This window comes from Mus caroli, chromosome 15 (assembly GCF_900094665.2).
Source record: "Mus caroli chromosome 15, CAROLI_EIJ_v1.1, whole genome shotgun sequence".
Lineage (NCBI taxonomy): Eukaryota > Metazoa > Chordata > Mammalia > Rodentia > Muridae > Mus > Mus caroli.
In genome coordinates, this window is record NC_034584.1 from 49,485,855 (window position 1) to 49,498,950 (window position 13,096).

The 13,096-nt window shown below is 38.6% G+C and overlaps 1 protein-coding gene across 3 annotated transcripts in view; it reads left to right on the forward strand.

The window, feature by feature from the left end:
* Col14a1 (collagen type XIV alpha 1 chain) overlaps window positions 1–13,096 on the forward strand; it is a 209,322-nt gene that overhangs the window by 16,437 nt on the left and 179,789 nt on the right. For all 3 annotated transcript variants that reach the window (XM_029469983.1, XM_021183602.2, XM_029469984.1), the window contains exon 2: window positions 5,894–6,018. In XM_029469983.1, coding sequence (XP_029325843.1) covers window positions 5,931–6,018 — 88 coding nt within the window. In that variant the 5' untranslated portion in view covers window positions 5,894–5,930. The remainder of the gene's footprint in view (window positions 1–5,893; window positions 6,019–13,096) is intronic.

A 13,096-nucleotide genomic window follows, 5' to 3' on the forward strand; every position in this document is an offset into this window, starting at 1 on the left:
GAAGGGGAGGGGGAGGGAGAGGGGAAGGGGGAGGGGGAGAAGAAGTAACAGCAGCCTCAGCAGCAGCAGCATTAGTTACAAGTGTATTTAACACAAGACATGAGATTGAAAAAAGATGTAAAAGTAGGTAGTATTAATCTAGACTGTTGTGTCATTACAAAGCAATGTATTTCTGTGTTACAAATAGCCCATTAGTCATCGAAGTATGGAGATATTCCATGCTCTTCTGGAATTGAAAAGTTAAGCTAATAAGAAATAAAATTTGGTTTGAGATAGAGGCCATTTTTCCCATGACACTGGACACGCTGATGAAAAACATTTAATCATATTAGTTAACTGAACAAACAAACTGACTAGACCTAAGACCAGTAAATTAAATTAAAAGATTAAAAAATAAACTAGAAAAATGGTACAAGTAATATGAGTTAAAATAAATAATATGTTAAGATTTCTCACAATTCAGAAAAAAGTAGATATGACAGACTTTATTAAAAAAAATAGATAGCCAAACTCTACCAAGTATTACACCAAAATGACAGTCAAGCTTTAAAAAAAATTTTGGGTTCATTTATTTGTTTTATGGATATGAGTGTTTTGCCTGTGTGTACAAATGTGCACAAAGAGGTCAGAAGAGGGTAGCCAAAGCTTTGGAGCTGAAGTCACTTGCAGATGTTTGTGAGCCACCATGTATGTGAACTCAAGTCCTCTATAAGACCAACCATCACTGTAAACCACCGAGCTATCTCTCTTGGCCCTATTATAGTCAATTTTAATTGGTAGATGTTAACCTTAACTGTATTGAGAACTGCCCAGGAAACAGTAAAACCATTCGATCATGAGGACTCTGAGTTAACCAATGGTTTAATATAGTGGGGCATTTAAACTTTGAATAGATTGCTGGGAGGTGGTGGATCTTCCTGCTTGGTTAAAGGAAGTGGGTCCCTGTGGTGTGCTTAGGTGTACCGTCTTCCCCTGGGCCTTCCTAGTACTTCCCATACTAAGTCTTCATGGACTTGATTAAACTGCTTTGATTTGCCATCTTCTCACTGTCATGGTGACTGACACCCCTGAAACTTAGCAGAAAGCTAATAGTTCCTTTCTCTAAGTTATTCTGGCACATTGTTTTTGTTAATATGTACATATATGCAAACATACACACATGCAAGTACATATACATATGCAAATATATGCAACATACAAATATGCAATATGCAAATATACACACATATGCAAGCATATAGAATATATATGTATATGGATACAGATATATGCAAAAGTGACTAATCTACTGGCATTGGAAATCAAATTAAAACGAGACTGTCACACTCACATTTACCTATCAATCAGGTTATAAGCAACCCCTGTGATGGTAGGAGTGACACAGAGTGGTACTTTGTATGATGCTGTGGGAGCAGAAATCAGTGTAACTGTCCACACTGCTTTGGGTAATTCGTTTAATAACTTGTACTTCATGGGACTTGGTTGCACATGCGTGCAATCCCACCATTTGGGAGATCGAAGCAGAAAGGATATTAGGTTAAAGCCAGCCTGAGTGACCTACTGGGACCAAGTTTCAAAAAAAAAAAAAAACAAAAAAAAACCCCAAAACTTACATCATATTTTACCTAGCAATTCCATATTTTGCATTTAGCCAAAGCACATTATCAGTACAAAGTATCAGTAAGGATGTTAACTGCAGTGTTTATATATGTTTGAGAACTTTGGAAATAACCTAAAAATTTTAAAATACTAACTAATTGTGACCCTGTCAAATGTATTGAAAGAGGACTTTTATTATCAGCAACAAATATTCACACTACACTCAGGAAAGAAGAATAAATATATTCTTAGCTCTTCTTAGAGTGAAAACATCTTTGGGATCTGTGATGGCTTTTTTTTTTTCTTAAAATCCTGCTTTTTATGATTTATTTTTTATACTGAAAAAAATGTATAGAATAAATCTTGATTATGTTTACTCCTAAATCACTTTCATTTTCCTACAAAAGTTTGTTCTGTTTCTCTCTTTAAAAACAAACAAACAAAATTCTAGAAATATATGCACAATATCCCTTGCTCCCCAGCAAACAACAAAAAACAAAAATCAAAACATACAAACAAAAGATCAGTAAGATTTTAAAAAATGCCAAAAGCAAACAGAGTCAAAAAGTCCACAAAAATACCATTGAGTTTGTTTTGTGTTGGCCAACTACTCTTGGACTTGGGGCCAGCCCTGACAGTATAAGCATCATACCTGGTGAGACTCCATAGTTTTTCTTTGCCAATGGTATCAGTTGCAGATAGCTTCTTGGTTAGGGGTGGGAGTCTGTATTTATAACCTAGAATAACCTAAGAAGAGAGCCTCAGTTGAGAGACTAATTAGATTGGGTCCATCTTTTGGGGACTGTCTTGATTGTTAATTGATGTCAGAAGACCTAGTCTATTGTGGGCGTCACCAATCTCTAGGCAGAGGTACTGAACTATACAGGGCAGGAGACAGCTAGATGAGAGCAAGCAGGTAGCCTGAATGTGTTCCTTTCTCACTGCTGCTCTTAGATGAGGAAATGATATGAATAGCTATTTGAGTTCTTGCCTAGACTTCCCTTCAAGAGATGGACTGTAACCTGGAATTGTAAGCCAAATAAACCCATTCTTACTAAGTTGCTTTTTGGCTCAGGATATTTTATTACCAAATCAGAAATGCAAGTAGCACACAGGATCAATCAGAAGAGATATTTTAAGGTATGAACATATTGGTATGAAGAATAATATTGTGGGAATGCTCTCCTAGGATGTTGTACTTCATCTGTTTTACCTGAGTCAACTCCCTACTCTGGGTCTCACAAACTCTGTAAGTTTGATATTCCCTTGTGGTTGATTGTGCCCTGAGTTGAGTTTCAATGTAATTATGATATTTTGTGCATCATAGATTGTATTACATCAGGCAACTCTCCCCTCCAAATTATATTGTGTTTAAAAATACTGGCAATAAGCTGCCTGGCATCAGACTCCCTGAAGTTTGATCAAGGCTGATAAAGTCGATCTAAATCAAGCTTTGATTTCCACCTCTTAGCAATTAGTTTCCTTGCCTGCACCTCTAGGGTCCCCTTCAATATGTTAAAAATATTCCATGAAGCATACTTACATCAAAACATTATTTACTATTTATCAGAAACTAAAATGCATCCAGGCAGTGGTGGTACACACCTTTAATCCCAGCACTTGGGAGGCAGAGGCAGGCAGATTTCTGAGTTCGAGGCCAGCCTGATCTACAGAGTGAGTTCCAGGACAGCCAGGACTATAAAGAGAAACCCTGCCTTGAAAAATCAGAAAATAAAATTTAAAAAAGAAAAGAAAAAGAAACTAAAATGTAATTAGAACTTTGTATTTTGTGCCTTAAACCTGGCATGTCTATCTTATATACTATGTTTATATGTATCTTATATTCTCTACATTGTAAAGTTGCTACACTGTATTGGTATGTATCTAATGTTCTCTATATTGTAAAGTTGCCTTAGATCTTGTGAATAAAGTTGTCCTTGTAGAACAAAACTTTTGAGATAGTTTCTTATAGCTTTGTCATGGTTTGTATATTCTTGGACCAGGGAGTGGCACCATCTGGAGGTGTGGCCTTTTTAGAATAGACATGACCTGGTTAGAGGAGTTGTGTCACTGTGGGTGTGGGTTTAAGACCCTCACCCTAGTTGCCTGGAAGTTAGTCTTCCACTAGCAGCCTTTGGATGAAGATGTAGAACTCTCAGCTCTGCCTGTGCCATGCCTGCCTGGATGTCTTTATGCTCCCACCTTGATGGTAATGGACTGAACCTCAGAATCTATAAACCAGCCCCAATTAAATGTTGTTTTTCATAAGACTTGCCTCAATCATGGTGTTTGTTCACAGCAGTAAAACCCTAACTAAGACAAGCTTTTAAAAGCATATTTAGTTTATAATATATATTTCAGATTTTGTTATGAAAATTTTCATAACCGTTTCTATTTCCGTCACACTTCCATCCCTGTCACACTCCCTCTTATCCCTTCTACACTCCAACTGATCTCTTTCTTCTACCCAACTAGTCCCCTCCTACTTTCTGTTTAGTGAATATTTAACTATTGCGTTTAATTATGAATGCTCACAGGAGCATGGGTGAGGGGTTATTAATACATGTGAGTGTAGACCCCTTACCGTGGCTATAAATGTTTCCTTAGTCTCCTAGGAAAGAACTCAGAATTTTTCCAATGTAAAGACTTAAAATCCAATTGTGGCCAATAGAATGGTCTTTTATATTAATACCAAGTATAGTTTCCCCTCCTCCCTCTGTCCCTTCTCTCTTTTTATTTTCTGCCCTTTCTTTTTCCTGACTTCTTTCTTCCTCTTTATTCCTTCTCACCCTATTTTTGTACCTTACCTTTCACTAACATAAAAAAAAAGATATTTGGAAGAGTTTCAGATTTTTATATATTTGAGAAAAAAGAGCTGTGAGAAACGATCAAAGGATTGGAGATTATTCAACCCATGAGGGGAGAAATTGAGCAGTGATTTCATGTTAGCGAGTTCTCTTTGATCACCAGTATAAAGAAAGGTAGGACTCATTTGTGGTTTGTAGATTCCGTAAGGTGGCAGTAGGTTTTACCTTACAGGGATGGATACGGGAGGGACCCATGATTGGAAAAGACACTGTTTTAGGAAGACTATGCAATTTACACATTTTTACAGGAGAGACTCACAGTGTAGCCTCAACATCTCAATCGATTCTAATGCCCCAATCTTTCTTTCTTCCTTCCTTCCTTTTCTCCTTCCTTCCTTTCTCTCTCTCTCTCTTTCTCTCTCTCTCTTCCTTCCTTCCTTCCTTCCTTCCTTCCTTCCTTCCTTCCTTCCTTCCTTCCTCCCTCCCTCCCTCCCTCCCTCCCTCCCTCCCTTCCTCCCCCCTCTCTTTCTTTGTCTTAACTTTTGTTTTATTGAAAAGCTCTTTTATAAATTATATTTCCTCATGTTTCTCCCTCTACAGTTCCCCTGGATCCTCCCCATCTTTCCACCCACCCAACTTTATGTTCTTTGCCTCTTTCTCTCCCTTTACAAAAACCAGACCAAAAAACCTACTCAAAACAACAAAAAGAAACTCACACACATACACACATAAACAACTTCACAAAAACAAAAATCAAAATAAATAAGCAAAAACCAATAAGACAAAAAAATACCCAAAGCAATATGAGGCAAAAACAATCCACAAAAATATCAATTTGAAGTCTTTCTTTTCTTTATTTTTTTGTTTTGTATTGGTCAACCACTCTTGGGCATGGAACATGCCTTGACACTCCATGGGAGAAAACTGAGTTTCCTTTGTCAGCGGGTATCAATTACAGATAGCTTCCTCATGATGGGCCATTTCAGCTTCGGAACTCCATCCGCCTTGTTTGTGTTTAGACTTTGTGCAATGCTACCATATTCTCTGTCAGTACATATGAATATTACCACATTATGTCTGGAAGATACTATTTGCTTGTAGCCATCCATCACCTCTGGCTCTTAAAATCTTAATGTCTTCTCTTTCTTTTGAGAAAGGGTCTCACTATGTAGTGCTGTCTGGTCTGGGACTTGATATCTAGACCAGGCTGTTCCTGAACCAACACAGATCTGTTTGCTTTTGGCTCCTGAGTCCTGGAATAAAAAGTATATGCTACCATTCTTAGCTCCCTCAAATATTTCAAGTAATTGTGTACAATACAGAATTTTCAAGAGAATAGGAGCTTTCCCCCATCAGCTTGTATTTGAGATGAAACACCCAGCACTCTAGGGATTTGATTGCTTCCTATCAATTCTAAGCCATGTTGGTCCTCATGCTCGCCCTGGATGACTATATATGCTTACTTTTCATTTTCTCTATGTTTCCAGGCAGCTGTTGCAACTGATGTAAGAGGCAGAAAATAAGATGATGATTTGGCAGTGCAAGATGCGGGACTGGCTGATTCTGGCTTTTTTGGCGGTTGCTTGTTTCTGCACCATTGTCAAGGGACAAGGTAATTGAAAAAAACATCCTGCCCTTTGGATCCTTCCTCTTCACAATCTTTTGTTGGTTCAAGTGTGTGTCCAGGCAGGAAATTCATCCCTTTTCATTTATCAACAGTTTTCAATGTAGCAAAAGAACATACTACTCCCAGGGTTACCATGTCACCAGAAACTGGACTTAACTGTTTGGTAGTTGATTAGGAGAGGCTGCAGAAAACACTCTCAGAGTTTAATCTTTGAGACTCAAATCTGCATGTTCCAGGTCAGTTATTTTTGATAAATAGCAACAGCATATATGTATGTGTATCTTATTCCTGTTTTTTTCTCATTATTTTATTTTAATTTCTAGAGATCTAGCTTCCTTGTGTAGTCCTGGCTGCCCTAGATTTTTCTATGTAGACCCTGCTGGCCTCAAACTTATAGTGCTCTGCCTTCCCTGTCTCTTAAGATCTGGGATTAAAGTTGTGTGCTGTCATAACTGTGTACATTTCTATCACTTCAAACTTTGTTCTTAATTATACTGCTTAAAAAAACAACTGAACACAGTTTTAAATTGTCAAGGGTCTAATAGACGTTGCCACCAATACGTGGCTTTACTCTGTTTTTGTTTTTGTTTTTTGTTTTTTAAAGAAAACACTTTGTGAAATCTACTCTTTATGGTAGCAAAATCTGTACTGTTTTAAACCCCCTTTCTTGTAAGTCTGAAGTTAACAAACTACCATCCACGGGCCAGTTGGCTCACTGTCTGGATAATGACAGTTATTATATGTACATTTCCTTATATTTTGTGCATAGGTGCTCTTATGCTACAGTGTCAAAGGATAGTAGTCCTGACAGAGACTGTGGCCCTTCAAAGCCAAACACGTTGACTGTCTGGCCTTTTACACAGAGTTGTGCTAGCCATGAAGCCAGCGCACATGGTATGTACAGCACGATAACTAGACAAACGTGTGATCCTGCAGAAGCTTAACTGCTGCAGTGGAAATATTCATCACTAAAGCAAAAAGAGCAAATGTGATGAGGGGGTTTCGGGAAGGTTAGTATATCATATCTGGAACTGAGGGTCTAGAAGATCAAATGCATGAACAGCCACACCCTGCTTCTTCAAAGCTTGAAAAGGAATGGAAGTTGACTCTTTGCATGTTCAAATAGCTGTTGTGCATGCACCTGGGCCTCGTGGCCAGATTTTCAACCACTTCATTGAACGCACAGTGGGTGGTTCAGGAGACAGATTCTGTTTGTCTTATTTACACTGGCAAGAAAATGTTTTTAGAGCAACTTGCTCCCTCTCCTCCATGATGCAGTTTACAGGTCCTTAGGATGAAGCAAGTCACTGAAATGATCAGCGGTTACCACCTTGGTTTTGATTCATTTAGAACCTTCTGGTTTGGAGTGGAGTCACTGGCTGTAGATGTCTCCTACCTAATATCTTCAGGGATGCACTGACTGAATTTACCTTGTCAGTCGAATTCCATTTCAAGTGAAGAGTGATGGGACACATTTTGTGTGTCTGTGGTTAGAGAACTAAGCTGAGTAAGGCTTTTCTTTTTTTTGTTATCAAGAAGCTTACTGGCCACTAGGAAGATAAACGATTTAACAGATAATAACATGGATAATATATCCCATGGGGCTGTGGCAAAAAGCAAAGATTGGAAAAGGTTGATATTAGATGGTTGATAATTTCCAAATAACTTTATTTTGTAGATATAGTAAATTGATAACAACTCTACCTGTACTTGTGACTCCAAAGGGTTTTAGGCACAGGCATGAGTAAGCAAGGTTACCAGACTGCTAAAATATCAAATTGTTCATAAACTGGGTGTTGAAAGCCTGAAATAGGCAATGTGGCTGGAGAGCTAAAGTGTAGCTGCAAGAATCAGAGGTAGAGGAGAAGGAATTGGTTTGCTGATTAAGTGTGGAGGCAGGTAGAACAGAGGGAGGCTAAGAGGTGACTCTAAACCACTCAGGTGATAGACACCTGAGTGGTTGGGGCAGTTAGCGCTATCATTTCTGTTGTTACTGAGTCCCCATGCTTACATTAGATTAGTGAAGCTAATTAGAAGCAGTCTTTCTTTAACTTCTATGTCTCAGCTACAAGGTCTGAGTCTGAAAAGGCATTTGTGGAAGAGATTAATAGGTGAAAGAAGAATTTTAAGTGGAAGATATTAAGATATTCTTCCTTAGATAATATGTGAGTTTTGAAGGTTTTGGGAGATAGCCAGGTGGGGCTGACATGTGTGCAGTTGACGAAGTTTACAGGAAAAGATTAAGGTAGCAGAGTTTGGACTTGAATTGTATTGTACTTTACAATTAGCAGCTAAAGACCTTAGGGGCCCTGGAGATGTTGTTAGAGAGCGCTCGCCCCATGGAAAAAGCCAGCAGAATACTCTCAAACAAGAGTTTAGTAGAATAAAAATGTCTGATTGAAAGTGTCAATGAAGAAGAAAGAAGAAAAAAAGAAGAAAAAGATGAAGAGGAGAAGAAGAAAAGGAGGGGAAGTAGAAGATGATGAAGAAGATGAAGAAGAGTAGATACAAAACCTATGAGTGATGGAACTGCCATCTTAGAAGTGAAGGATGGAAAGAGATCCAAGATGAAAGATAGTGACTGCATGCTAAGAATTCCAAGTTAGAAAAACGTTAGTTGTTACCAGCTCTGGTGTCGGAAAATACACGTGAGCTCACAGAAAACACGTTTTATTTTCACCCTGATAATTCAGTCACATGTTTGAGTTTGAGCAAGGAAAAGCATGCAAATTGCCTTACTGTATTGATTTTTGTGTTTTTATGAGAAAGATGGTGGCGAGCTCCTCTGAGTTGGCCATTTTTTGATATGATCCTGACAAACCGTATAGGCATTGTGAAACTTGCTTATAGGGAAACAGCCACTGTGGTTAATTAATGTGCCAAAACTATGTTTATTTCCTGATCATGAATGAGTTATATATAAATGGGAATTAGGATCTCTGCTGACCTTACAGTAAAGAAGTTATTCTTGACTGCCTGATAGTCCTACCTAATTGCAAATGGCTTTAACTGTAAAAGAGGGAGGGGGGAGAAGCCTTGGCTACCTCTGGCTTTGAAGATGGAATACACATGACTTCTAGGAAGAGGTAAGGACATGGATTCTCTCCAAGAGAGACTGCAGTCATTCCAACACTTTGAGTGCAACACACTCTTTTCAGACTTGTGAACCCATGAGTACACGGTAACCAGTATTTTATTCTATATGTTTCTTCACATGTGTTTTACACAGTCCTGAGAATTGAACCTAGGGCCTCACACATGCTAGGCAAGCCCTCTGTTGCTGACCTATGCCTCCAGCCCTGATTTTATTATTTTTAGCCATTAAAATGATGAAATATATTGCAGCACTAATAGGAAACTAACAGAGTTGATATTAAAAAGAGATACAAGAACTTAATCCTTATCTTTATCTTGCTAATCCACACAAGGTGCTTTACCCTTTTGTCACTCCATGTGACAATCCATAAAAATACTTCCCCTTGTAGAGAGTGTGAGTCTCCATGAGCTTAGGTAATTTTGTATACTTAGCACTTTCTAGCATATTCTTTATAAGAAAAGTTGGTTGATCTGGAATACAGAAAAGTTAACATGTTGGCTAGTGTGTGTGTGTGTGTGTGTGTGTGTGTGTGTGAGAGAGAGAGAGAGAGAGAGAGAGAGAGAGTGACAGAGAGAGACAGAGAGAGATAATGTAATGATAGAAGGGAGGTATCCACACTTTGTCAGAACTTCACAGTAAATCTGCACTGGTTTCTAGCATTATTTACTTAGAATGATTGAAAGAAAGAACTCTGAGATAAAGTAACTGCCACTTAAAACTTCAAGGCAAGGCTGGACATGGTGGTATTGTAGTCCCAGCTTGTTATTTTCAGCCACTACATTATAAAATTTACAGCAATACTACAGTCGATATCAAGAGGGATATGGGGGGTACAAGGAGACAGGAGCATCAAAAGTTCCTCATCTTCACCTACAGTACGTTCAAGCCCAGCTCATGCTGCATACGACAGTACCTCAGAAACGAAACAGAATCCTTGAAGGCACATGAAACTGAAGCTTTCTCCTAGACGCGTTGTGTTACTTCCGAGACAGCCACATTTGCTCTGAGCACAGCATTTCTGTGCTGTGAGTAATGTAACATACCTGCCTAAGTGCTGCGTTCATCACCTTCTAATGGATCCTGACATTACAACATATTATACTATAAATGAGATAAAAAGAACTTCTAGTAGGTCCCCCACTTAAATGTCCTATAAAAATTACTCCCTCATACATAAAACAACAGCAATGGGAGATGCATTTAATAGAAAAAAACATGACATTAAAAAAAAAAACTTAATTTTTTCAGCTATTACAGAAAAAAAAACCCAAAATATGTCTCCACTTTTTTTTTCTTTCAAGATAGGGTTTCTCTGTATAGCCCTGGAACTCACTCTGTAGACCAGACTGGCCTTGAACTTAGAAATCCACCTGCCTCTGCCTCCCAAATGCTGGAATTAAAGGCGTGTACCACCACTGCCCAGCATATCTCCACTTTTAAAGGTTTTTTTTTTTAATTATAAAAATCAGTTAACACATTGATTTAGCTTCATAAACTATGTTATTGAGATAGGATCTTGCTATGTGACCCAGATTGCCTCAGAACCCATAATTCTCTCACCTTAGCTTCCCAAGAGCTAGAAATGCAATCGTGTGCCACCATGCCCACCTCTAAACTATGCTTTAAAGAAAAATATATTCATCGTGACCTTGACTGCAGCCTCTCTATCAGCAGAGATTTTTGATTGCAAAAATTTTAATTTTTCTTTGGCCAGTTTAAAATGTATTTACTAGTAGATAACATAGTAGCTCATTTAATCAAACTTATGCAAACAAACTTATGCAAACTTAAGCAAACAAAAGTTATGCTCTCAAGCTTGGAAAAGACTGAACTGCTGAAGTCTAGGAAAGCTCATGTAGGGAGCAGCTGTCTTTTCCTATCAGACACACCACTGGGATGAAAACACTTAGCCTTTGTCTTTCCTTTTACCACTGGACTCGAGTTTTGGATTTGGGGTGGTAGTGGTGGTGATGGGGGGGACTTGGGGAGTCTGCTTGACCTGGCTTTAGATACCCATCTACTTCTTCACCAGGGCAGTGTGACTGATGGTGACATCAGCAAGATGTCTCTGGTTGAATCCCTATGCATAAACAGTGTTAGAAGTAATTAATGAAAATATCTCATTAGACAAATCATTATATAAATCATCTCCTGTCAAAAACAGCAATATTGCAAGTGAGTTGAGAAAGAGGGGAGGAAAAGAGAGCGAGGCAAGAGAGAGAAGAGAGAGAAAAGAGAGAGACAAGAGAGATAGAGGGAGAGACAGAGGGAGAGAGATAGAAGAGAGAGAGATAGGGAGAAGGAGAGAGTGAGGTGAGAGGGAAGGGGTCATGGGAGAAGAAAGATGGAAAACACCAGAAATTTATCTATCGAATGAGAAGATAGATTATGGAATAATAAAAACTGCCTTTCCTTCCATGGATTCCTATGGGAAGATTGCCAAATTGTCCCATTAGCAAGGCACAGTGCAACCCAGCAAGGCAAAGCCCCTTGTGCTTTTAGTAACAAGCCACAGTAAAGAGAGGATAAAAGTGGACCGTCTTTCTCATTCCCCTCTGGGGTGGAGTTCCTGTACACACAAGTACTTCCTGTTGAGCCTAACTTCATGTCACCACTCAAGGGACTTCCTCCAGTCTCCCCCAGTGTGTGTCCCAAAGAAAACTTTACATTTGATTTTGTCTTTTCGAAAAGATCAGTATTTGCGCTGACATGGATTTACTTTTTAATCAAGTTCACTCAAGCATTGACTGGAAGTTAAGGACGGCATGGATGAAATAGAAAGCCCCGTCCCTTTTGCTTGCAAAGAGAAAAAAAAAAACCACATAGATTCTTGTTCTGTGAGATAAGAGCAATTATTTTTCTATGACTTTTTACAGTATTTCTGTCAATTTTGCTTGCCCTGGCTTTGGCTTGAGTCCCAGTGCCTTCCAAAGGAAGAGGGTGGGGGTTGAGAAGGAGCTAACTTTGTTTTAATTAGCTTTTATTCTTTGCAATGTATTCCCCTTCCCTGAAGGCAAAAATGTGTGCTTCATGTATATCCAAAGATTTCTGTTTTAGTGAATACACACACACACAGTGAATATATATATTCACTTCAGTTGGTACTCGGTGTGACCTGCCTTCTTTTCACTGTAGTAGAGGCATGATGCCCATAGGAGCTATTTATACATTACAAGGAGTTGACCCTTGATTTTGTTGTGCCGCTAGCTTCATACTTTGTTTCCTTGAGGAGGTTTTTTTGGGTCAAGTCTTTTTGGGTTCTAGATAAACATCTGCATTTCATAAAGAGTATTTACAGTCCAGGCTGTTCTCATTGTTTTCTGCTGGCAGCTTAGAAAATTAGCTGTTGACTAAAGAGATGCTGAGGACCAGGAACTCACACAGCATTCAAAGAAAAATAGCCTATGCAGGAAGTCTGCAGATGTCCACTGTCTAGTCTAGCTATTCCGAATGCGGTTAGTTTCTCTGCTCTCCTTGAGATGTCAGCACACCTGGCATGCTAACAGAGTCCACTGAACCTCTCAGAATTGGCTTAGATCAAACTCCCACCTGCCTGTTGTCCCTTTCCACTTCATGGGTCCCAGGTAGTTCAATTTCTCACTAATGCATTCATGTGAAAGCTTGTTAGAGATTAATGCAAACCCACTGATTTGAGTGAACTCAGAAATGTTACTTCATATTTTTAATTCATATTTGTCATATTTCCCGCAAAATAGAAATGCAGTCACACATAGATTTTCCTCCTGAGTTTAAGACTGAAAAAAAAAATACTTGCTATGTTCATTAAGATGCTGGGTGTTAAAAAAAAAAGTTGTTCTTTTGATAAATTTGTATTTTTCCATTATTGAGAAAAACATAAACTCTTCCATTTGTTTCAAGTTGAAACTATAAAACTAATGTTCACACTTTGGTCTTCATTCTTCTTGAGTTTCATGCATTTATCAAATTGTATCTTATATCTTGGGT